The 25,979-nt window shown below is 37.3% G+C and overlaps 4 protein-coding genes across 5 annotated transcripts in view; 2 read left to right on the top strand and 2 right to left on the bottom strand.

Moving 5' to 3' along the window:
* The window catches only part of LOC107048226 (sialin), a 10,659-nt gene extending 1,731 nt beyond the window's left edge, over positions 1–8,928 (bottom strand). The window contains exons 1-5 of the mRNA XM_015271301.2: positions 8,750–8,928; positions 3,852–4,240; positions 2,099–2,566; positions 1,614–1,746; positions 880–1,118 (exon numbers count right to left, since the gene is read on the bottom strand). Of these exons, the coding sequence (XP_015126787.1) occupies positions 880–1,118; positions 1,614–1,746; positions 2,099–2,566; positions 3,852–4,240; positions 8,750–8,774 (1,254 nt within the window). The 5' untranslated portion in view covers positions 8,775–8,928. The remainder of the gene's footprint in view (positions 1–879; positions 1,119–1,613; positions 1,747–2,098; positions 2,567–3,851; positions 4,241–8,749) is intronic.
* The window catches only part of LOC107048227 (sperm flagellar protein 1), a 13,600-nt gene extending 1,369 nt beyond the window's left edge, over positions 1–12,231 (top strand). The window contains exons 2-3 of the mRNA XM_015271302.1: positions 10,936–11,067; positions 11,735–12,231. Coding sequence (XP_015126788.1) covers positions 10,950–11,067; positions 11,735–12,231 — 615 coding nt within the window. The 5' untranslated portion in view covers positions 10,936–10,949. The remainder of the gene's footprint in view (positions 1–10,935; positions 11,068–11,734) is intronic.
* Positions 12,232–13,036: 805 nt separating this feature from the next.
* Positions 13,037–14,202, bottom strand: LOC107048236 (U6 snRNA-associated Sm-like protein LSm3). Its single transcript, XM_015271314.2, has 3 exons — positions 13,993–14,202; positions 13,818–13,925; positions 13,037–13,310 (listed from the first exon to the last, which is right to left on the bottom strand). Exons 1-3 carry the CDS (start codon positions 14,011–14,013, stop codon positions 13,128–13,130), a joined length of 312 nt encoding a protein of 103 aa, XP_015126800.1. The 5' UTR covers positions 14,014–14,202; the 3' UTR covers positions 13,037–13,127.
* A 380-nt stretch (positions 14,203–14,582) lies between these two features.
* The window catches only part of LOC107048331 (wiskott-Aldrich syndrome protein family member 3), a 21,382-nt gene continuing 9,985 nt past the window's right edge, over positions 14,583–25,979 (top strand). For both annotated transcript variants that reach the window (XM_015271471.2, XM_015271470.2), the window contains exon 1: positions 14,583–14,824. The gene's annotated coding sequence lies outside the window, so the exon portion shown is untranslated. The remainder of the gene's footprint in view (positions 14,825–25,979) is intronic.

Here is a 25,979-nt window from a genome sequence, read left to right as displayed (position 1 = left end):
TGACTCAATATTCATATTAATGAGAATGAGTGGATGGTGATGTTAATGTTACCCACCAATTTGTTAATTATTAAATTAATCATCGATTTAAATATTCAAATTTCGAATTATTTTATCAATCAATAACTGAGTTCAGAAGATTGATGATTATTTGGTTAATCGAAAAATACTTCCATTACATTTACAAATATTTACTCAATAGTTAATTGGAAAAAAAATTTAATTACTAATCATTACGTGATTTCTCAAATTTCAATGAAGATAATTAAATTTCAATTATTGTTAGGTGCAACTTCTCACAATATTACTAAACTAATGATTGATGCTGATCTATGGTTTAAATGATCGATTTGTTCACTTTGAACAAATAATATTGAAATCAAAATAAAAAACTTCCGATACGAATGAAAAAAATCTGACTCAATATTCAGATTAATAAGAATGAGTGGATGGTGATGTTAATGTTACCCACCAATTTGTTAATTATTAAATTAATCATCGATTTAAATATTCAAATTTCGAATTATTTTATCAATCAATAACTGAGTTCAGAAGATTGACGATTATTTGGTTAATCGAAAAATACTTCCATTACATTTACAAATATTTACTCAATAGTTAATTGGAAAAAAAATTTAATTACTAATCATTACGTGATTTCTCAAATTTCAATGAAGATAATTAAATTTCAATTATTGTTAGGTGCAACATCTCACAATATTACTAAACTAATGATTGATGCTGATCTATGGTTTAAATGATCGATTTTTTCACTTTGAACAAATAATATTGAAATCAAAATAAAAAACTTCCGATACGAATGAAAAAAATCTGACTCAATATTCATATTAATGAGAATGAGTGGAGGGAGATTCTTACATTGCTCGACGTTAGATGCCCCACGGCAATTGGCACCACTATCCCAGGTATCGTGGCAACTGCATTGGTGATGGCTACGAGAGTCCCCGCGAAATTAGGCGCGATATCTATGTGATTTGCTAGGAAGCCACAGTACATTCCTCCTATGCACGTCACTCCAATTGTCATCAGGGCGACCGCGCCGATGGCATTCCCCACGTAGCATACGATTACGAGACAGACCATCGGCACTACAGAGGCTAATGGACATAAAACATTGCGGGAAAAATGGCATTATTTCATGAAAAATATATAACTTAATACTTTCAATTAATTCATACTTTCAATTTAATTCAATACTTTCCATTCAACAATAAAAACATAAAGAATGGAGAATTATTTATTCCTGACGAGCAATTAAGGGTGCCAAGTGAATTTGGCGATGACCTTGAAAATTGACATTCACCAACAAAGTTATAATTTTTTTAATTAATAGTATTAGACAGATGGTGAACATCGGTGACAATTTTAAAATTCTAGAACTTATCTAAATATTAAGATTAAGACTAAGATCTAAATATTAGATCTTTTTTCAAATTCACTTGGCACCCTTAAGGTGTTTCGGTTGAAAAGTAAAAACAATGAACTATTGTGGAAAACCTAGTGTCTGATAAATCAAATCTTTCCTGAGAACACGTATAAGTTCCAGATTTTTTTCAGATTTCGTAAAAAATTGACAACAATCATTAACTCACCGAAGAGAGTTCCAATTTTCCTCGAAAATGTCATAGTAATAACTCCGCTCCCTTGTAATTTAGTCAGGACATAACTCAGTATCAAAGTAAACAGCCACATGCAGAAGTAAGGCAGCGATGAAAGGCCGGCATTCTGAAATTGATAATAAAAATGAGATCCACCTCATCCTAGACCCCATTACGACAACAATTCACCAATAATGACAACAATAAATTGTCGATAACTGTTGTCGAAATTAATGGTCAATTAGGGGACGGTGGGGCAAAATGAAACACGGGGCAAAATGAAACAGCAAGAAAATGTTGTGATCTAAGGGAGATAGGACGATTTTCATGAGGACCTTTTTTGTAGAGAATTTTACAAGCTACAAAAAAGGTCCTCTTCAAAAATGTCCTATCTCCTTTAGATGACGAGATTTTCCCACTGTTTCATTTTGCCCCGTGTTTCATTTTGCCCCATGCTCCCCTATCTTTCTAAAAATTACCGTTTTCAAGTCAAACCGAAGAACTTCGTTCATATAAGTAGGCAATTGCGTCAGCAGCATGTACCACCCGCAGTTGCTGCAGAAATGTGCAACGAGAATAGCGATGAACGGCATCGACGTGAATATTTTTCTCAGTGGAACGCGTTGGCCGCCTGTCCCATGTCGAGACCCTGAGTTGCCCAGGGAGTTGAGGATGTAGTTTTTCTCGTGAAGCGATATGAACCTCCGCTGGTCCGCGGGTGAGTCCGCTATGACGAGCCACCAGACGGTGAACCAAATGAAGCACAGGGCACCCTCGATGTAGAACACGGCCTTCCACCCCATGCCCGCGGCGATTAAACCCGTCAGGAGGATGGATATTACGGTCCCCAGGGCTGTTCCGGCGTAGATGATCGAGCCTATGACGTTTCGCTCTTTCGGGGGGGCCCATTTCGCTATCATCACGTGCATTGCTGGGAAACTTGCGCCCTTTTGTGGGTTGATTGGAGTTAATAACAGCAGATTACGAATTATTCAGAGGAATTTTGGGATTGGGAGATGATTTAATATGATTGAATCGGTTGAATGTCAAATTTTCGTCTACAACTTTTGTTCGTAGCAACAAATATTGTAAATGCATTGAAAAAAATACAATAATTCACTGCAGAGACAATTCCAAAAAAACGTTCCCATTTACACTATAACTAACAAAGCTGAAATTTTGAGGCTTTACATTCCCTATCAATTTAGTGAATCTTTCAAATTATGTCTGAACATCGTACACCCAGAAAAATTTTTCATCTGAATCAAAAAAATTCTCTTGAAGCAGATAAATCCCAAGTTTGTTTAATTAAAATAAAAGATTTTTGAGAATTTATCGAGCCGTAAAAACCCGGCCGGATCTGAGCCCCAGCCGCACGGACGGGCGCGAGCGAAGCGAGCGAGTGGACGAATCCCCGCCTCGTGTTCGCGAGCGAAGCGAGCAAGGGGCGTGGCCGCTAGTGCTCCCAAAACTACGAACTCAAGGTTAGGGGCCACAATTGACATTCAGTGGAACCAACCGACCCAAAAATGACGCTCTTTCGGGGGGGCCCATTTCGCTATCATCACGTGCATTGCTGGGAAACTTGCGCCCTTTTGTGGGTTGATTGGAGTTAATAACAGCAGATTACGAATTATTCAGAGGAATTTTGGGATTGGGAGATGATTTAATATGATTGAATCGGTTGGATGTCAAATTTTCGTCTACAACTTTTGTTCGTAGCAACAAATATTGTAAATGCATTTAAAAAAATACAATAATTCACTGCAGAGACAATTCCAAAAAACGTTCCCATTTACACTATAACTAACAAAGCTGAAATTTTGAGGGTTTACATTCCCTATCAATTTAATGAATCGTTCATATTATGTCTGAACATCGTACACCCAGAAAAATTTTTCATCTGAATCAAAAAAATTCTCTTGAATCAGATAAATCCCAAGTTTGTTTAATTCAAATAAAATATTTTTGAGAATTTATCGAGCCGTAAAAACCCGGCCGGATCTGAGCCCCAGCCGCACGGAGGGGCGCGAGCGAAGCGAGCGAGTGGACGAATCCCCGCCTCGTGTTTGCGAGCGAAGCGAGCAAGGGGCGTGGCCGCTAGTGCCCCCAAAACTACGAACTCAAGGTCAGGGGCCGCAATTGACATTCAATGGAGCCAACCGACCCAAAAATCACAGCTTCATCACATATATTCGATCCATAGTGTTGACTAAAAGAATAAATACTCACTCCACCAAGCCCCTGCACCAATCGCATCGCCGCAAAAGCGGCAGGCGAGATATTCGCAGCCACCGGGCTGAATATCGACGCAACAGCATTGAAAAGTACCGCAACATTCATCACCCACTTGGCGGATATTTTTTCGGCAATAATTCCACTGGGGATCATGGATATGAGATACCCCGTGAAATACATCGAGTGGATGAGCCCCTGGGTTTTCTTGTCCCAAGCGAACGGTCCGTCAGTCGAATTTGAGCCGTCATTCAGGGCTGTGTGATTCACCATTGATATGATTGCGATACTGACGTTCACCTTGAACCCGTAGATGATGGCCAGACCGATGGAACCCAGTACTGCCATGACATACCGAATGGGCATGAAAATCCTTCTGTCGCCTCCTGAAAGTGACGATTCTTTTATTGCTAGCGCCTCGAGAATTGCGTTGTATAAAATTTGATTTAGCGAGATGAATGCATTAATAGGGAACTTGCATGAATTTTGTTTATTTTTTATTTCGAAGGGTCATCATCTCAATATTATATTTTTAGAATCTAAACTTTCAAAAAGTTGCGCAATAATTACTAGCTAATTATTGAAAATTGCGCGCTTTTAAAACGCTCACGACGTCACGTCACTGGTTAACCGCTAGCGGACCAATCACACGACGGATGTGAGACGAGCTAACCTACCTTCTGCGCGCGCATCCCATGTCTACTATACAGAGACGTCATTGACCGGTGAGATGACGTCATGAGGTGTTTTCAGNTAGGGGCCGCAATTGACATTCAGTGGAACCAACCGACCCAAAAATGACGCTCTTTCGGGGGGCCCATTTCGCTATCATCACGTGCATTGCTGGGAAACTTGCGCCCTTTTGTGGGTTGATTGGAGTTAATAACAGCAGATTACGAATTATTCAGAGGAATTTTGGGATTGGGAGATGATTTAATATGATTGAATCGGTTGAATGTCAAATTTTCGTCTACAACTTTTGTTCGTAGCAACAAATATTGTAAATGCATTAAAAAAAATACAATAATTCACTGCAGAGACAATTCCAAAAAACGTTCCCATTTACACTATAACTAACAAAGCTGAAATTTTGAGGGTTTACATTCCCTATCAATTTAATGAATCGTTCATATTATGTCTGAACATCGTACACCCAGAAAAATTTTTCATCTGAATCAAAAAAATTCTCTTGAATCAGNTAAAATTTGATTTAGCGAGATGAATGCATTAATAGGGAACTTGCATGAATTTTGTTTATTTTTTATTTCGAAGGGTCATCATCTCAATATTATATTTTTAGAATCTAAACTTTCAAAAAGTTGCGCAATAATTACTAGCTAATTATTGAAAATTGCGCGCTTTTAAAACGCTCACGACGTCACGTCACTGGTTAACCGCTAGCGGACCAATCACACGACGGATGTGAGACGAGCTAACCTACCTTCTGCGCGCGCATCCCATGTCTACTATACAGAGACGTCATTGACCGGTGAGATGACGTCATGAGGTGTTTTCAGAGCATTCAAAAGACCAATTTTTAAATTATTATAAATTATGCAAGTGAAATTTCGTGAAATTTTCAGTAATTCAGCTGTCTATTGGGTACGAACAATCTATCAAACGAGTGATGAGCAGATATTGAACTTCGTGCAAGTTCCCTATTAATAAATTAATGAATGAAAGTTGAACAAAATAAAATGATTCAGTAATCGAGTGGTAATTTGGTTTTCTTCGGGTTTAGAATGAAAACAAAATTGCTCACACATTGTGCTAAATTAATTGATATTGACTATTAATATTAATAGTCAATTAATATTAATATTAATCTTAAATCTGAAATTTTTATTTTATTTATGAACACAAATTGCCTTTAGTTTGAAGTAAGAACTAATTGTAAACAAGGTGTGCCCTCAGGGGATTTTGTATCTCAGGGAATAATAAAATTTCAATTCAATTATTATGACATGCCTTGTGGCTTTCTTTTTGGTCTAGCGCATGTCACAATCTTGCATTTGCCCCCAGGGGGTGCCCACTTGACTCCAGGGCATCGATAAAACGGTCAAATAAATAAATGAATGAGAAAAATTTTAGAATTGTGGGCAAGTAGTGTATTTTGGGCTCCCCCGAGGGATCTTTAGCCGCTCAAAGCGTCGATGCATTTGTTTTTATCTCGTTATCTAATAGGGCCCTGGCACTAGACGGCGTTTTCCGTTTTACATTTTTAAACATCTTTATCGATGTTTTTTCTCGGAAATATGTCGGAGACACCAAACAGTCGTGGGATTGATAAATAAAGGGAGTAGGTTGGGTTCCGACAAAAGAATAATTTGTTAATAAAATGTAATTAACTTATCAAATGTCACGTATGAGAAAATTATTATTTTCATCCTAAACTTGAATATCTTATATATGAATAAAAAAATATTTAATTTTTTTTTATTTTTATTTGTATTTTTATTTTTTTATTTATAATATAAATATATATTATATTTATTTCAAAATAAATATGTATATTTTCCATTCTAACGAATGAATGGAAAATTATTATCCCCATCTACTCCCAAGAAAAAAAAAAGTTGACAAAAAAAATTTAATAAAAAAAAAATTTTTGGCGTGAATCAGCGCAAAAAAACAAATAGAATTTTAACGAGAATTATAAAAAATTTTATATTAAATTTTTCCTTGTGGTTAATTACGTTTTCTCCAGGTTTACGGAGAAAACAAAAATACATTATTTTAAATGAAAAAAAAAATGTTAAAATAATGCATAAAATACATCATTAATGAATTAATAGTGATATTAATTAACAAATATGAATAGTTAATATTAATAAAGTAATTTTTTTACATTATCAATATTTAATATTAATATTTATTAATTCATATTATTATTAATTCATTAATAATATCAATTATTAATATTATTATTAATAATTAATATTATTAATATTTAATTTAATATTAATAATTAATATTATTAATATTAATAATAATAATAATAATAATAATAATGTAAAAATACATTATTTTCAATGATGAAAATGTTGAAATTATGTACGAGTCACGTATTTTCGTTTTCCCAATAGATTTGTAATTCTAACGGTTCATCCATCTACAATGGATCCCCCGCAGGTATCGGCTGAATCAAACGATTCCCAATGCCTTCCCAAATCTCCGTCCGCCCCTCCACAGGAGGTCATTAAGACCCTTCTCGTTAATGTCTGTCGGTCAATGGATTCTCTTTCGTGTGTACGTGCCCACCTGCATGAATCTTTCCCAAAATTCATTTGAATTCCGATGATGTGTCCAGGAAGATACGACTCCAGGCGTCGAACACACCCAATCGCGCGTTTTTTCACTGCGCATCGCACGGGTATTTTGAGAACGAGATCACGAGTCTCGTAAAGTCGGAAAAATTTATTTGTGTCGAGACACTGGAGTAAAAAATTTTCCGCCAGTGAATGGACTTCATGTATTTTCCGCAAGCGTGTGGATCGGCTACTCCGGCGGGAAATGATGCAATTTTTTGCGACATCGCGCACGAAATAATTTCGTAGATGAATTTTAGTAAATTTTGCATACAAATTAAATTTTATGTCAAAATTCTATAAGTTGTTCCACGTTTTTTATTAAATTGAAAAGCTCCCATAAAGGAATTCTTCAATATGAATTCTCCAAGAATTTTCCACTATTTTCTTTGAAATATTTCTTTAAAGAATAATTTTCTTTAAAGAAAATTTGAACACACGAATTTCTGTAGGAAATGTCTCAACGGAACAATTTGTATGAAGAATTGAAGTCTTTTCATGTTTTCTATAGAATATTTTCCAACGAACATTTCTATTGAAAAAAACTCGCCGACAAACTGCGGATTTCCCCAACGGAATTGGTCAGAAGTCAATACAAAGTTCAATAGAAAAAGAATAGAACTTTCGAGTGCATTCGCTAGATTTTCCATTAATTTTCCATTCTCGTAATTTATTATTTCACTACTATTACAATCACAGATTATTTTTTCAACTAATTTTAGTTATGAACATCTCAATTAATGCTTGATAATTGTAAATATCGGCTTATGTTTCATCGTCAAGGAAAATAAAATCACGGACGAAAAAATTTAATAGAAAAACCTATCGAATTCGTTGGAAAATTCTATTGAATTTCTATTGAACTGTTCTATTAGTCTTCGGCCGATTCTATTAAAATGTTCAATAGAAAATATTCAGTAGAAAAAGTCAATAGAATTCAATTTTTCTGTATAACTTATTCTATTGAGATATTTTCTATAGAATTTCCTCGGCTCAAATTTCCCAAGTTTTTTCGTTTGATTTTCTTGATGAGAAGAAAAGAAAAATAGGGCGAAAAAAACTTGGAAAATTTGAGTCGAGGAAATTCTATAGAAAATATATGAAAAGAATAAGTTATATAGAAAAATCGAATTCTGTTGAATTTTTCTATTGAATGTTTTCCATTGAACATGTCAATAGAATCAGCCAAAAACTAATAGAAAGTTTAATAGAAATTCAATAGAATTTTCTAACGAACTCGATAGGTTTTTCTATTAAGTTTTTTCGTGCGTGATGCTCTCAATTTCAATTAATGAATCTGGACTATTTTTTGAGACTCGCGCCTGGTAAATTCTCATTACAATAATTTTAGATGCATAATTGAGCCTGATTGAATCATTGAATAGCCGCTTCCAGCTGTGATTCGACACTGAAGGGCGAAATCCGGAAGAGTATCTCAATGTCAAAAGGTCACCATGACCTTCGCCCATGGAATTCACGGTCTAATGCGAGAAAAAATGAATTTCCCGCGGGAAATGACGGGGAAAAATTGAACTAAGGGATGAGGAGGAAATTAATTAGCGGAGTTAATGAGGTGATGAAACTTACCGCCCGGTGAAGCCTCTGAAGCCATTGTTGAGAATTTTTAAACAATTTTTTAAATGAAACTGGAGGAAAATCGGTGATTATGATTTTTAAAAAATACGTTAAAAATTTAAAAAACGAAATGTTTTCGTTAAATCACAGCACATGTCACTAGTTTCTCTTCGAGAAGAGGTGAGCTCCTTCGGAGCGTCGGAGGAGTATTGCCGAATCGAACCATGCGCGGGCTCTATAAATGCCCAGTCACCACCACTAGGGGAAGTTCTCGTTCATGAGAACTTGTGGAGTCTATCCATGTGCACCAACACCAGCGAATTCCATCGATCCCTCAGGCCACTGATGTAATCCCGGTGAAAATCAGCTGTCGTTGATGTCAGGATCATTGATAAAAAATTATAAAGACAGTTTCACACTCGCATCAATGAAAAAATTCAATAGAAATCCTAACGAATTCGCGAGGAAATTCTATTGGAATTCTATGGGATTTTTATGGAATTTCTATTGGATTTCTATTGGAAAATTCTATTTTTTTTCCGCTGAGTATATTTGATATTCGATAAAAAAGTCAATAGATTTCGAATTTCTCGAAAGTGTCTGTTTGGAATTTCAAACAAAAATTCGAAACAGAATTTTTTTTTTTCTCTTGAAATTTGTCACTCGGATTCTCTAATGCAGAATAAAACAAAATCCAGCGGAAAAAGTTGGAAAATTTTCGCCCAATAATTCTGATAGAAAATTCTCAAGAGAAAATTTCCAACAGAAATTCGAAATCTGTTGACTTTTTCTTACCGAATATCCAAAAGAATCAGCGCCAAAAAACAAATAGAATTTTTCAATAGAATTGCAATGGAAACCCTATAGAAATCCCCTAGAATTCCTATCGAATTTTCTAGCGAATTCGCTAGGTTCTATTGAATTTTTTCAGGCGTGTGACTCCGTTTATTTTCCACAAACATTAAACAATTTTTTTTTATTGATAAGTATTAATCCATCGTTGGATTATTTACTTGACTTCATTCAATTATTATTTACGTATGAACTTTAATTTTTTTGTTCAGTTGTAAGTTTTTTTTTTTTTTTTTTTTTTTTTTTTTTTTTTTTTTTTTTTTTTTTTTTTTTTTTTTTTTTTTTTTTTTTTTTTTTTTTTTTTTTTTTTTTTTTTTTTTTTTTTTTTTTTTTTTTTTTTTTTTTTTTTTTTTTTTTTTTTTTTTTTTTTTTTTTTTTTTTTTTTTTTTTTTTTTTTTTTTTTTTTTTTTTTTTTTTTTTTTTTTTTTTTTTTTTTTTTTTTTTTTTTTTTTTTTTTTTTTTTTTTTTTTTTTTTTTTTTTTTTTTTTTTTTTTTTTTTTTTTTTTTTTTTTTTTTTTTTTTTTTTTTTTTTTTTTTTTTTTTTTTTTTTTTTTTTTTTTTTTTTTTTTTTTTTTTTTTTTTTTTTTTTTTTTTTTTTTTTTTTTTTTTTTTTTTTTTTTTTTTTTTTTTTTTTTTTTTTTTTTTTTTTTTTTTTTTTTTTTTTTTTTTTTTTTTTTTTTTTTTTTTTTTTTTTTTTTTTTTTTTTTTTTTTTTTTTTTTTTTTTTTTTTTTTTTTTTTTTTTTTTTTTTTTTTTTTTTTTTTTTTTTTTTTTTTTTTTTTTTTTTTTTTTTTTTTTTTTTTTTTTTTTTTTTTTTTTTTTTTTTTTTTTTTTTTTTTTTTTTTTTTTTTTTTTTTTTTTTTTTTTTTTTTTTTTTTTTTTTTTTTTTTTTTTTTTTTTTTTTTTTTTTTTTTTTTTTTTTTTTTTTTTTTTTTTTTTTTTTTTTTTTTTTTTTTTTTTTTTTTTTTTTTTTTTTTTTTTTTTTTTTTTAATGGTTTATAGTATACAACCCATAACAGGGTTATTGATACTGTCGATAGAATGTCGTACATTTCCTTTCTATACTTTTTTTTTTTTTTTTTAAGTACATTTCGCCTTTTATATGTGGAGCTTACATTTTGTGAAGAATGTGTCTATCGCTGTGAGATAGATTTGTCTATCGGAGTGTATTTAGTTGGAATGAACACATTGAGATACCCGTTTTTAAAAATAAAAATGCAATACCCGTGTTTAATTACGAATCTTCTATATCACAATGTCTCTTCCTTGAGATGGAGAATCCTCCTGAAGTCGTCGAGACGAATCGATTCTTCACGCATTTGTTTCTAAATTTGTGAATTTTGACAGGAGTTTGAGGAGCCATGAGTTCAAATTCCGACGAGCAAATTGCAGACATTCTGGATGAGATTTACACCTGGCTCGATCAGATACCCTTCTCCCGGCCGAGACGAAATCTCGCTCGAGATTTTTCCAATGGAGGTACGCCAATAAGGAGCGAATGGAGCAAAACTGGTGACAACATTTCTCATGTCAACAGACGATACAATTTTTCAGGGAACAAAATCATTCTTTTTTTAATAAATATATCCCCTCCCCTTTGCAATAAATCAAGTGACAAGTTTTCGTTATTTAATTCGAGTTTGTAGTTTAGCCTTTTCTCTTATTTTCGAGTTACGAATTCCGAAAGTAGTCAGACATGAAGATTTTTTTTTTTTTTTTTTAAAGGCCATTTGAGTCCTCTTTTCGGGTCTCATTTCGGCACTCAACCCAACCCTCTGCATGCGGCTGTGGATTCTACACTGCACCGCATTCGCACTTCTATAGAACATAGGAATAGCATGGGAAACCCCAGGAAGCCCATGCCGGTGCATGCGTTTACTCTATTAGCAAAAATTATTATTAGAAAATAGAAGAATTATTAGAAAAATTCCGTTCCATGGGGAATCGGACTCACAACCTTTCGCGCACCAGACTTGCGTCTAGACCACTCGGCCACTGCGTCGGTGGGAAAAAAAAAAAAAAAAAAAAAAAAAAAAAAAAAAAAAAAAAAAAAAAAAAAAAAAAAAAAAAAAAAAAAAAAAAAAAAAAAAAAAAAAAAAAAAAAAAAAAAAAAAAAAAAAAAAAAAAAAANGAAATTTTTTCCCAGTATTCATGGCGGAGTTGTTGAAGCAATATTACCCGAGGCACGTGGACCTCCACAACTACTCCCCCAGCAACAGTCTCTCGAAAAAGCTCGACAACTGGCGAACGCTGAACAGAAAAGTCCTGTCGAAAATCGACATGAGGTTGACTGACGACGTGATCTACCAGATAGCCTCGGCCCAGAGCAGGGCGATAGACTCGGTCCTCGTGAGACTGAGAGCGAGAATTCTGAAGGATTGCAACGACGAGAGGAGGTCCTTGTACACAGCCAGCGACACAGGAATGTCCAGCAACCAAGTTGACTCGGTCCTGGACATGGACGAGGTGCAGAACAAGAAAATTCCAAGATCAGCTTTTCTCAAATTGAAGCAGGAGCTGCAGGAGAAGAACGACATGGTGGCGGTGCTGGGGGACAGGGTCTTTCATCTCGAGAGTTTGATTAAACTCAAGGATCAGAGGATCGCAGACTTGTCGACGCAATTGACGAGACTCAACAAATGATGGAAAAATTTAATAGAAAAACTGAGTTCGTTAGAAAACTCTATTGAATTTCTATTAGTTTTTGGTGGATTCTACTGAAAAGTTCAATAGAAAATATTTGATAGAAAGTCAATAGAATTCGATTTTTGCATGTAACTTATTCTATTGAAATATTTTCTATAGAATTTCGTCGGCTCAAATTTTTGAAGTTTTTTGTTTGATTTTCTTGATGAGAAGAAAAAATAAAATGCAAAAAAAATAGAAAAAGGGAATTTATTTCGTTGGACTTTAGTCTGGGCATAACAAATGATGAAGACAGATGAAAAAATTTAATAGAAAAACTTGGCGAATTCGTTAGAAAATTCTGTTGGATTTCTATTAGTTTTTGGTTGATTCTACTGAAATTTTAAAAGTCAATAAAATTCGATTTTTCCATATAACTTATTCTATTGAGATATTTTCTATAGAATTTCCTCGACTCAAATTTTCCAAGTTTTTTTGATTGATTTTCTTGATGAGAAGAAAAGAAAAATAAAATGCAAAAAAAAATAGAAAAAAGGGAATTTATTTCGTTGGACTTTAGTCTGGGCATAACAAATGATGAAGACAGATGAAAAAATTTAATAGAAAAACTTGGCGAATTCGTTAGAAAATTCTGTTGGATTTCTATTAGTTTTTGACCGATTCTATTAAAATGTTCAATAAAAAATATTCAATAAAGTCAATAGAAATTTTTTCGTCTGTGAAATGGTGTATAATTTTAAAAAAAGTGAATTTATGTCGTTGTACTTTAATCAGGACAAAACAAATGATGAGAAATATTGGATAATTAGTAAAAAATGAATTTATTTCGTTGGACTTTTGTTTGGAATTTTTACTTCAACTTAGAATGTTATATCTAGGGGGTTTGAGGGGGATTATATCTGTGCCCTCATGCTGGGGGGCGACACCAGGATGACTCCATCCCCCCTGACGAAGAGCATTGGAATACTTCGTTTCGTGGTGCGATAGACTTCTTCGTATGTCTCTTCGTCGATTTCCACTGTTGTTACTGTCTCCTCAGCCTCTCCCAGGACCATATTAAGGTGCTGATCGTAAGCCTGGGTGTGTAGACATGTTTTTGGGAGTTAATTTATGTTCAGGGCCATAAATTGATTGTCTAGCTACTGACTTTTTCTAATCGATTTTGACTATTGATCAGTTTTCAATTAATTTCTCTGGATGTAAGGGAGATAGAAGATTTTTTGTTATGACCTTTTTTGTAGAGCTGATTATGCCCTACAAAAAAGGTTATCACAAAAATTTCTCTAACTCCCTTAGATTCGGAGATATTCGCGGAAAACCAAGAGCCAAGTCGACTTGAATCGTATTATAGCTTCGCTAGTGTAATGTCGATAACTCGAGATTGGCAGAGTGAAATTCAATAATTTTTTTTTTCATTTTGAAGATAATTTTACATTCTTTAAAAATAGCTCTGATTCATTCAAATCGCATCATCCAGTCGGGAGATATCGATCATCAAACAATACCAATTCACCCCATGCCACCACCTCTCCAACACTCTTGACGACCCAAATAGCTTCAAAGGAAATAATCAAAATATTCACATGTAAACGTCCACGAAGTTCCCTCTCATTCCTCATCTTCACGTAAATCCTCTCATCCAGGCTCAACCTGATGAGATCCAGTGGTTCCTTCACGTTGATCGCCGGTACCTGCCCCAGAAAAACAACGTATCAGGTTATGTACACACTTGCCCCTCCCCACATCCACCACAATCACCTGTTCTCCCTCATCAGCCATTTCAAAATAAACTCAAGCCCTCGAACCAAAAAAAACTCAATTTTCGATTTGTTTGACTGTTCTGCTGCTTCAAACCTAAAAAACTCTTCAACCTTCACGTTAGTGATGAGCGATGTTTGCCGATTAATCGAAAACTTCGATTCATCATGTCCGAACATCGATGTTTTTCAGTCGATGTTTTCAATTCAATGATCGATTAATCGACTTTCGATTCTTTTTTGCAAACATTCCAATAAAAACGAGAAGAAAAAAAAATTATTTAAGAAAACGTTAAAAATTTTTTTTTCCTGTCATGAGAAAAACATCGATTTTTTAAATCATCGATGTTTTTTCCAGACAAATCGATTCATAACATCGATGTTTTTGAAAAACCTCGATTCTACGATAATCGATGTTTTTTAAAGCCTCACCCATCCCCACTCTCACGTGGGACAGGCAGGGTTGCCCTACTGGACACCTGCATCCCTAGATCCCCCAGACCTAGGGAATTTCCACACATCGAGTTCCGTTAAAATCCCCTAGAGGCGCTGACGTCCCCGTGACTTTCCCGTAGTCGTCACTCGCCCGATGCCAGTTATTGAAGGCGAAGTCGTTCCACAAACGCCATTTTCTGTTGTTCCTCGGTTTTATAACCCACACTCTAGTGTTATCAACAACTTGCTCCGCCGTGTCATGTGAATAAAGCCCCCTCGATCCCAAAAAACCCCAGTGTCAAGTGCAAAGTGTGTCTGACCCGGGATTTTAGTGAGGACTCGTTGAAACCTCGAGGGCGATGCCCGAACACGCGACCGGGGGTGCGTCGGCGGATATGGTGAGTGTTACAGAGGGGGAAAAATCAGTCCGGATGAGGTGTCATCCTCATTTGTGTCAGCCAAAAGTCATTAATTCGGGTGGAAATTGGGTGTCGCGATGAGAGAAAAATTCTGTGATTTTTTTTAAGCGAGTTGATGTCGGAGGTGGTTCTCACACCCTCGACGGCTCCGCGGGGGACAGGGGGTGGTTTTTAATAGGTGTGGCGTGCTGCTAGGGGCGGATACCGCTATCACCGGTAGTTTTTTTTAATAAAAAAATGACGAAAAATGCGTGAAGCGGGAACTTGGGGAAGATTTCCCAGGGAAAGATGCAATTTTGGGGGTTCGGGGGGTGCTCGAGGGGGTTTAAGTCGGGAGCGAAGTTGTTAGGGGTTCGTAAACATTTGGTGACATGAGGGTTTGACCCTTGCGACCCTCAAAATCCCCTAAATTTAATTTTCTAAATTTTCTAAATTTAATTTAATGGGAGAAAACAGTGTTTTCTCTGTGATTTTGGAGTATTGTGAGGGGTGAAGGGCAGGGGGGGTTGTTAGGGGGGTGGAGGGGTGGATTATGCGGGGGTGAGGGTCCAGGTGGGGAATATTGTCTTGAAATCTAAATAAAAATGAAAAACGTATAGAGGTGGATGATTTTTCAGTGGAAGATGCGATTTTTGGGGTTCTGGGGGTGCTCGAGGGGGTTTAAGTCGGGAGCGAAGTTGTTGGGGGTTCGTAAACATTTGGTGACATGAGGGTTTGACCCTTGCGACCCTCAAAATCCCCTAAATTTAATTTTCTAAATTTTCTAAATTTAATTTAATGAGAGAAAACAGTGTTTTCTCTGTGATTTTGGAGTATTGTGAGGGGTGAAGGGCAGGGGGGGTTGTTAGGGGGGTGGAGGGGTGGATTATGCGGGGGTGAGGGTCCAGGTGGGGAATATTGTCTTGAAATCTAAATAAAAATGAAAAACGTATAGAGGTGGATGATTTTTCAGTGGAAGATTCGATTTTTGGGGTTCTGGGGGTGCTCGAGGGGGTTTAAGTCGGGAGCGAAGTTGTTGGGGGTTCGTAAACATTTGGTGACATGAGGGTTTGACCCTTGCGACCCTCAAAATCCCCTAAATTTAATTTTCTAAATTTTCTAAATTTAATTTAATGAGAGAAAACAGTGTTTTCTCTGTGATTTTGGAGTATTGTGAGGGGTGAAGGGCAGGGGGGGTTGTTAGGGGGGTGGAGGGGTGGATTATGCGGGGGTGAGGGTCCAGGTGGGGAATATTGTCTTGAAATCTAAATAAAAATGAAAAACGTATAGAGGTGGATGATTTTTCAGTGGAAGATTCGATTTTGGGGGTTCTGGGGGTGCTCGAGGGGGTTTAAGTCGGGAGCGAAGTTGTTGGGGGTTCGTAAACATTTGGTGACATGAGGGTTTGACCCTTGCGACCCTCAAAATCCCCTAAATTTAATTTTCTAAATTTTCTAAATTTAATTTAATGAGAGAAAACAGTGTTTTCTCTGTGATTTTGGAGTAGTGTGAGGGGTGTGGGCAGGGGGGGTTGTTAGGGGGGTGGAGGGGTGGATTATGCGGGGGTGAGGGTCCAGGTGGGGAATATTGTCTTGAAATCTAAATAAAAATGAAAAACGTATAGAGGTGGATGATTTTTCAGTGGAAGATTCGATTTTTGGGGTTCTGGGGGTGCTCGAGGGGGTTTAAGTCGGGAGCGAAGTTGTTGGGGGTTCGTAAACATTTGGTGACATGAGGGTTTGACCCTTGCGACCCTCAAAATCCCCTAAATTTAATTTTCTAAATTTTCTAAATTTAATTTAATGAGAGAAAACAGTGTTTTCTCTGTGATTTTGGAGTATTGTGAGGGGTGAAGGGCAGGGGGGGTTGTTAGGGGGGTGGAGGGGTGGATTATGCGGGGGTGAGGGTCCAGGTGGGGAATATTGTCTTGAAATCTAAATAAAAATGAAAAACGTATAGAGGTGGATGATTTTTCAGTGGAAGATGCGATTTTTGGGGTTCTGGGGGTGCTCGAGGGGGTTTAAGTCGAGAGCGAAGTTGTTAGGGGTTCGTAAACATTTGGTGACATAAGGGTTTGACCCTTGCGACCCTCAAAATCCCCTAAATTTAATTTTCTAAATTTGAGAAATTTAATTTAATGAGAGAAAACAGTGTTTTCTCTGTGATTTTGGAGTAGTGTGAGAGGTGAAGGGCAGGGGGGGTTGTTAGGGGGGTGAAGGGGTGGATTATGCGGGGGTGAGGGTCCAGGTGCCGAATATTGTCAGCCAACTTCACGTCGATAGTTTAATTCAGTTGGAGATGGGTTTTCTCAAACACATGTGCCTCCACGGGGGGTTATTTTTTCTGGTGTGTTTTTTTAGGTGCTTTGAGTGGGTTAGATACAGACTACCGGTCCCAGAGGGATTCTAAACGAAGTATCTAAAGTCGAACGAAATTCAGATCTGCCTTTTCATTCTGAATCCAATCTGCGCCTCTTCAAAATTATTTCCTCAGTGAAGTCATTCTCAAAATTTTCAATGATTAATTACTCGCGATTGGCAGAGTGGAATCGAACGATTTTTCCTTCATCTTGAAGGTATTTTTTCAATCTTTAAAATGAATTTCGACCCGTTCAAATCGCATCATCTGGACGGGAGATATCAACGACGTAATGAGTCCCATTTTATCTGGACTTTAAAATAAAAAACGAAAGGAGTTGATTCAATTGGTCAAGAATAAATTAATATAATTGAAGATTATTTTTCGGATGTTGACGATCGAGTTCCTCTTTTCTCTTCTGAAATTGTTATGAGAATTATTCCTAGAAATATTGCCTGGAGAATATTTAAATTTGAGTCAATCGTCTCAACCCCTGAAATCTATTTTTTATCAATGTTGCGTCTGAATTGATTCCAATCGATTCCGCTGACTTCATCCGCGTCAAATATTCACGAAACTGTTGCGTAATGCGACCAGAGTGATGATATAAATCTCCCCGTAATCCGGCGATTTTTTATTCCCTCCCATGAACCTTTTATTGCGTTGTCTCTCATGCATGACGCACGGATAAACGTGAATTTATTATTACCCGCATGTCAGGTACTTGGGACTCAACGAATTATCGCCAATGTCCCAGTCCTCGCTAAATCATGACAATTGTTCATGGTTATCATTCATCGTGAAGAGACGTTTACTGTGATTTCAGTAGCCGAGAGGTGATGAAGCATTAAAGATATTGAGAAAAATCTGTTTAAAATAATTTCTAATTTTTTTAATTCCCAATGTTTTTCATTTCTGAATTATTTCTGAATTGTGAAGCAAATATTTAAAAAAATATATTAGAAATTTATCTCACAATTTTCTTTCTTTGAAAAACAACACGAATGAAAAAATTCAATAGAAAATTCTATTGGAATTTTCTTTAGGATTTCTATTGAAAAATTCTATTCGTTTTTTGCGCTGATTTTATCATAATCTCAATAGATTTCGAATTGCTGTTTAAATTTTTCTCTCGAGATTTTTTCTGTAAGAACGCTTGGGCATCAATTTTCTAAGGTTTTCCACTCGAATTCTGCAATGCAAAACAAAATAAAATTCAGCGGAAAAAACTTTGAAAATTTTGTGCCCAATAATTCTAATAGAAATATTTAAAAGAAAAATTAAAACAGAAATTCGAAATCTATTGTCATTTCCTTATTGAATATCCAATAGCGCAAAAAAAAACAAATAGAATTTTTTAATAGAATTCCAATAGAATTTTCTATCGAATTCACTAGGTTTTCGATTAAATTTTTAACATCCGTGAAAAAAGAATTGAAGATTGAAAAAAAAAAGTGAGAAATTCAAATATTTATCGCAAATATTCGCTAAAAAAATGCAAAAACAAAAAAACCACTAGAAATTAACTCAAAAATTTGTTTTCTTTGAAAAACAGAAAGGAATTGAAAATTGAAAAAAAAAATAATTGAAGAGTTTTCATCAAAGTCTGCTGGCACGCAATTGGAATTTCTGGTCAACTGAGCTAATTACTTGCATCCGCCCCATTTCACTCCGGTTTGACATTCCGCAGAGGGTCGTATTTCGCCCTCGCACAGTATCACCTCCGTACACTTCCCTGGGTACTCAGTTTCTCCCCTGCGTAGAAGCCCCAGGCTAACGTCGCGTAATTCTCGATTTTTTAGTTCACTCGAAAAAAAAAAACCACAGGCCCAGTGCCCCAACGAAATATCACACCTCAATCGTTGCAGGGTACCTCGTCATTTTATCGCAATTTCGGGTTTTATCTGCGGTCGGGTTTTTTGGGTCACTGGAACGAATGGAGAGAACAGGCGGAGAACAGTGCGAAGAGAAGGAGTCGAAGCAGATTTTTACTGGCGATCTGCTGCTTCTGCTCGTTCGTAATTTACATGAGTCAACGCGACCTTGGGGGGTCTGATAAGAGAGTGGCTCATTAGTGTGACATTATGATAATGATGTAGTGGAATTCGTGGATAATTAAACATCACGTGTCATTTTAGTTGATTAATTATTAGGGGAATGGGCGAAAAATTCCGATGATTTTGTTTCTGGTTCTGTTGTTTAAAAAAATGTGAAGGGTGACTCCTCCCCGGTCTCTCCCATTTGACCTTCAAGACCATTTGACCGTCAAAATTCGAGAGACGAGACCAGACTGATGAGAGGAGGCAAACGTTCTTGAGGGTCAAATGGGAGAGACGAGGGAGTGATCACTTCGCTCGTCTCTCCCGTTTTACCCATTCGCTTGCCCCTCCCATTTGACCTTTAAGAAAGTTTAATTCTTCTGATCACTCCGTTCATCTCTCCCATTTGACCTTCAAGACCATTTGACCGTCAAACAGTCGTGAGGGTCAAATGGGAGACCATGTGACCGTCAAACAGTCTCGAGGGTCAAATGGGAGAGACAGGTGAAGAGTGAAATTTTCTCAAGCGTTAAACGGGAGAGACGATCAGAGTAATCAAAAGGGTCAAATCGCTTTCGCTCGTCTCTCCCGTTTGACCCACTTGACCCATCCGCCCAGCTCTCCCATTTGACCCTTAAGAAAGTTAAATTCTTCCAATCACTTCCTTAATCTCTCCCAAATGACCCTTAAGATGATTTGGCCCTTTGATTTTAGTTTTTGAACTTTTCTTCTTCATCTCCATTACTCAAAGGAATGATGAAGGGTCAAATATTCTTCAGAATCAAACAGTCCCGAGGGCCAAACGGGAGAGACAGGTGGAGGGTCAAATTACCTTGAAGGTTAAACGGGAGAGACAAGCAGAGCAATAAAAAGGGTCAAGTGGGAGAGCCAAGTGGCCGTTCCCCACTCACTCCCATTTGACCTTCAACAACATTTGACCCTCAAACAACAAATCTTTCCCCACAAAATACAGAATTCACGTAAAATTCCTCTCAGGGATTATGAATTCCTCTTGTTATTGTAGAATTGATGACGTAATTATAGATTTTATCATCATCCAACCCATTAATTTTTATCCCCTCCCCCCCTCCCGTGGATATATTTTCCAATGCAACGCGTGTCGAGTTGGAAAGAACGCATGCAATATCGAGCTGTCTCGAGTTTACTCGTCCGTGAAGGTACAGCGATTGTACGTTAAAGTTGTAGTTTGAGACAACCTACCAAGGAATGTATTCACGCAAATGGCCGGAGAATGAATGAAAACGTTAATATGTCATTACTTGGAACGTTTTGTTCATCTCTTGAATCAGTTTACGCAATGCACTGGTGATTGTTTAAAACGATGACATTTCGAGATATTTCTAGTGTCTACTATCATCTCCCTATTACGATGGGAAAGGTGCGCGCCTCCGGAGGGGGGAGGGGGGGATATCGTTTAGCCGTGAATAACACAACTGACGTGTCGACGTTTTATGTTTCACGGGGATACAATAGATCCGGAGAAAAATAAAACCGACGATTCTATTTTCAACGCTGCGGGGAAATTCAACGCTTTTCGCCGTGAGAAATGAACTTTTCGGTGGAAATGAGAGTGAGAAGCACCTGAAACTCCAGTTGGTGGCGAAGCCCTGGAATATTTATCATCGGCTTAGGCTCAATTATGCAAAATACATCGGGTGTAATCCCTTGTTGATGCTCGCGTCACTATCGACGGGATAATCTCAGTAAAAAAAAACTGACTGTGAAGATAAATTTTTTATTGAAGGACGTGAATTTATCTGGGGGAGAAGAGGATAAAATGACTCGTTTTTAAGCGTCAATTCAAATCGTCTCTCCCGCTTGACCCATCCGCCTGGCTCTCCCATTTGACCCGTGAGAAACTTTAATTCTTCTGATCACTTCGTCTCCCATTTGACCTTCAAGACCATTTGATCGTCAGTCTTGAGGGTTAAACGGGAGAGACGATCAGAGTAATCACAAGGGTCAAATGGGAGAGACGAGTGAAATGACCCTTTCGCTCGTCTCTCCCGCTTGACCCATCCGCCCGACTCTCCCATTTGACCCTTAAGAAACTTTAATTCTTCTGATAATTCGTCTCTCCCATTTGACCTTCAAGACCATTTGATCGTCAGTCTTGAGGGTCAAATGGGAGAGACAGGTGAAGAGTGAAATTTTCTCACGGGTTAAACCGGAGAGACGATCAGAGTGATCAGAAGGGTCAAATGGGAGAGTCTAGTGAAATGACCCTTTCGCAAAATGACTCGTTTTTAAGCGTCAATTACTCGAGATCGGCTGAGTGAAAATCAACAATTTTTTTTCGTCTTGAAGATATCTTTTCGGGATTTGAAATGAGCATTGACTCATTCAAATCGGATCGGCAAGTCGGGAGATATTGAGAGTTGTTTTTCTTTTTGTCAAAAATCTTCTCGGATTTAATTAAATTGTGCTGTTTGCTCTTGAGCTGTTGATTATTTACGGAGGCCCATTCAGTCTTAATACGCGATTTCAGAATATTGTGGGCTCCACCTGTGGCGCATTCTCGAGTGGAAAATTTTTCGAGCGCACTGAAATGAGGACGCTGTATTAATTCTGTTGTAGACTAGTTTCCACGACAATGTGCGCCTGTGATACTCCTCTCATTTTTAACCGAGATGGAACATTCGAGGTCGACGTCTCCTCACAACACCATGACGAATGTTACTCGATATCCGAGGGATTCTGATGTCTCATGGGAAGACAGTGAAGAGACAACTGCACTGGTAGAAAATTACTCTTGAATTTTCGAGTGAAAGAGCTTTAAATTTTCGACAACGACGAAGTTACTGAAATTTTTGTGTAGTCATTCATTGGGGAATCAATTAATTCCTTGAATACTCAAGTAATTCTCCATTTTCAGGTCCATTTTCGGGTTTATAAAGATAAACTTAACACATGAAAAAATGATAAATATGACGCTGTTGGAATTCATGCCTGAATACAAAAATTAATTTCTTAGTTTAGTTAAACATTTTCTCTTTTCCACCCAAACACTCAGGGTGACATTTATGGCTTTTCTTAGAAAATAGAGACGTGAAGAAAAACAGTCCTCATGGTGAGTCACAAAGGAGAGGCTGAAGAAAATTGAAACAAGGGCCTTTTGTCAAATGGGTCCAGAGAGTGAAAACTCTCATGACTTTTAGTTAGTCGTCCTAGAGACTTCGTTGGAGAAAGATATACCTTCTGCGTGCGATCATTAAAGAGTTTTACTTTGAAGAATAAAACTAATGTGTTTTTATTGAGTATTCCTACAAATAATCCAATAGACGCAGAAAAAATTTTTGGCATTTGAGCAATTTGAAAATACCGGGGATTTTTTCCAGCGACTACTTCCCGCGACTCATTGACCAATGAGAATTGAGGATTAGCGATCAGGCAGTTTCGAGATATTTCGATATAAAACAACTTTCCGTTTGTTTCCTCATTACAAACAGGATTTCTCCAGTTATTTTTCCCCAATGGCTTCAGAGCGCTGAAGAATGGAGGATCTTTCATTGAACTCTTGCACCATCAGATTCATTGGTCTGTGTCGCGTGACACACAAACCGGAAATGGCGAGAGCAAGTACTCGAAGTTGTTTTGAACTTGGATAGTTGATCGGCTAGGCTGCATTGTGGGTTAATCTGCAGGCCACGCGAGTGGACATACACGACGCTTACTCGTACGGTTTTGATTATCTCGGAGTCAGCTTCCACTTGAATAGATCCTGTTAGCCAACCCAGATAATCGGGTTGTAAACTACAATCAATTATCAACGGCTTGTCCGTTGGGATCTACCGCTGATGAGCTTTCATTTCCACTGCGGTTAAATGTTCCACACATGGCAATTCATTGACGGAATTTTAACTCGTGAAAATTCATGTCAAAGCCGGCAAAAATATCTTTCAAACGAAAAAAAAATTATTGGATTTCTCCCAGCCAGTGTCGAGTTATTGACGAATAAACAACGATTTTTATTCCCTTGATGGAATGATTTTCATTCATTCCCGCGGTTGAAACGAATATTGCAATTCCTTTTTCACAATTTTGTAAAGAGCGTCGGGTTTTCACCCCAAAATGTGCGAATTCGCTTCTGTGGCTTTCGCTTGATTGAATTTGTTTCCATTGAAATGAAAAAAAAAATGGTGATATGAAACTGCTGGGTGACTCAGCGACCACGAGGGTGTCTTTCCACCGCGCCTGCCAACCGTCCAACCCTCGACAGACTTGTCGGCTTGATCAATATTTTGCGAACTCTCTCGGTACACGAAGTCGTGAGACCTGCCGCTGGAGTAGAAACAAATAGAGAGGGTTTTGTTTTATTTTTTTTGGAGCACTACCAGGGCAGTTTTACCCTTTTGTCTCAAATGTGGCTGATGGTGGGCTCTGAAATTAGAGTATTGATTTGGATGCGGTGGTGTGGACTGACATCGACGACTCGATCTATTTATTTTTCATATTCTATTTGTAGATGTAACCGCTTCTGGGCGATTATTTTCGTGGAAATGTTGGATAATATCATGGGGTAACTAAAATTCTGGAGGAATAGGGGAGGGTGGGGAAAATTTCGTTGTTTGAGGGTCAAATGGGAGAGACAAGAGTGATCACTCGTCGCTCCCATTTGACGCTCAAGAACGTTTGACCCTTCTGATTATTCTGTCGCTCCCGTTTGACCTTTCAAACAATTTGACCCACTCGTCTCTCCCGATTGACCCTTAAGACTGTTTGACGGTCAAATGGTCTTGAGGGTGAAATGGTAGAGACGACCGAAGTGATTTGAAGAAACATTTTCTTAAGGGTCAAATGGGAGAAAAAGGGGAAGGGCTGAATGGGAGAGACGAGGGGAGTGATCCCTCCCCTCGTCTCTCCCATTTGACCCTCACGGACGTTTGATTCCTCTGATTATTATACTCGTCTCTCCTGTTTGACCCTTACAAAAATTTAACCCGCCACCGGTCTCTCCCATTTGACCTTTTGACCTTTCCTACTATTTGAGGGTCAAATGGGAGAGACGAGTGGAGTGATCACTTCGCTCGTTTCTCCCATTTGACCCTCAAGTCTCTCCCGTTTGACCCTTACAAAAATTTGCCCCGCTACCTGTCTCTCTCATTTGACCTTTATAAGAAATTTACGAGATCAAATTCAAATATTCAGACGACGTTTTTTCTATTACTCAAAAAAATGATTGCGGGTCAAAAAGTCGTGAGGGTCAAATGGGAGCGACGAGTGGAGTGATTACTTCGCTCGTCCCTCCCATTTGACCCTCAAGACCGTTTGAGCCCTTTGATTATTCTGCTCGTCTCTCCCGTTTGACCTTTCAGACTGTTTGAGGGTCAAATGGGAGAGAGAGGGGAAGGGGTCAAGAGGGTCAAACGGAGGAGACGAAGCAAGTGCCTAGTCCACTCGTCTCTCCCACTTGACCCTCACAACTTTTTGACCCGCAATAATTTTTTTTGAGTAATAGAAGAAAAAAATTATCTGAATATGGCTCTCCTAAATTACTTCCCAATTCCAATTTTTCAAAGATTAAACGTTTAACTTTCTACCTTAATTTTTACCGTATCCGTTTCCATCCCTGCAAATATCCGGATCAACTTCCGCAAGATAAGCTAAAATAGCAGGAGGGTTATGCGGAGGGAAATATTAAAGGAGAGGGCTCTCGTGAACTCGAGTTTAAACAATCTGCTGACTCACTTCCCACTGCAATTGCCCTCGCCATTCCCACGTATCAATTTTCCCTTCAATTTTGCCTTGGCGTGCTAAATATTGACGGGATTTTCTTCATTTTCGAGACAAGTGAGTCACTGGACAGCACGACTCGTTTGCATCGGGCGTTTTATTCTGGCCTTTTGTTGCCCTCGTACCATATGGGTCGCATGTGCCGACAGTCGCGTTAACATATAATGTACACGTGGGGTTGACGACTCCGGTGGCCTTCATATTAAAAAACTACAAAATATGATGTACTGCAGTTGAAAAAATAATTCACCAAGTGTCCACACTCATCTTTTAGCAGATGTTTGAAGGAGTAAAAAATCGTCTCATGTGTGCAGGCATGAAAACACCGGGTTCCCATTCAAAAGGGAAAGGTTTGCACTGGAGGAATAAAAAAAAAAGTCTCACCCACGATCTTCAAGCCAGCAACTCCACAGATCCGCCTCTTTGACTTGCGACTCGAGTGGTCTGCAGCTTCTTTTTGCATTAAAAAACCGTAAGACATTGAAAACCAAATTATTTTTCGATGCTCAAACAGACAGTTTTCAATCGGCAATAACTCGCGATTGGCAGAGTGAAATTGAACATTTTTTTTTCATTTTGAAGCTTAAAGAAGCACCTTTAAAATGAGATGCGACTCGTTGAAGTCGCTTCGTTGGTTCAGGAGATATTGAGATTTGAAGAGGATTGAATTTTTTTTTAATCTGGGCTGAATTTTCAATTCTTCGATGTTATTAAATAATGAAAAAATGTTTTTCATGCATATGGCGGAACAGATAGCCCCTCGGGTGTTCTCATTGTTGAGATTCACCGAGGATTCATAAAGGTTCAGAGTGTGCCTGCCGGCGTCAAACGCGTGGGAGCCTTTATACATTAAATATAATCTCCAGATGTTGTGGAAGTCGAAGCTCAACGTAAAACCCAACACTCGCCAATTTTATTATTCATCGAAAACAATATCCCTGAAATTCTCGGCGTTGGGAGAATTAGAAATTATTTCCCAACAATCAGGGGCGGGGGGGGGGGGG

This window comes from Diachasma alloeum, unplaced genomic scaffold, assembly GCF_001412515.2.
Source record: "Diachasma alloeum isolate Michigan unplaced genomic scaffold, Dall2.0 Dall_scaffold_00186, whole genome shotgun sequence".
Classification (NCBI taxonomy): Eukaryota; Metazoa; Arthropoda; class Insecta; order Hymenoptera; family Braconidae; genus Diachasma; species Diachasma alloeum.
This window is presented reverse-complemented; position numbering and strand designations above follow the sequence as displayed.

Excerpts from the sequence above, each read along its gene's own strand:
- LOC107048236 (XM_015271314.2), bottom strand. The coding sequence starts at position 14,013 with ATGGCTGATGAGGGAGAACAG. Across the intron at positions 13,926-13,992 it reads TGGCTGATGAGGGAGAACAG|GTACCGGCGATCAACGTGAA; the intron begins GTGATTGTGGTG and ends TTTCTGGGGCAG. Across the intron at positions 13,311-13,817 it reads AACTTCGTGGACGTTTACAT|GCTTACGATCAGCACCTTAA; the intron begins GTGAATATTTTG and ends CTACACACCCAG.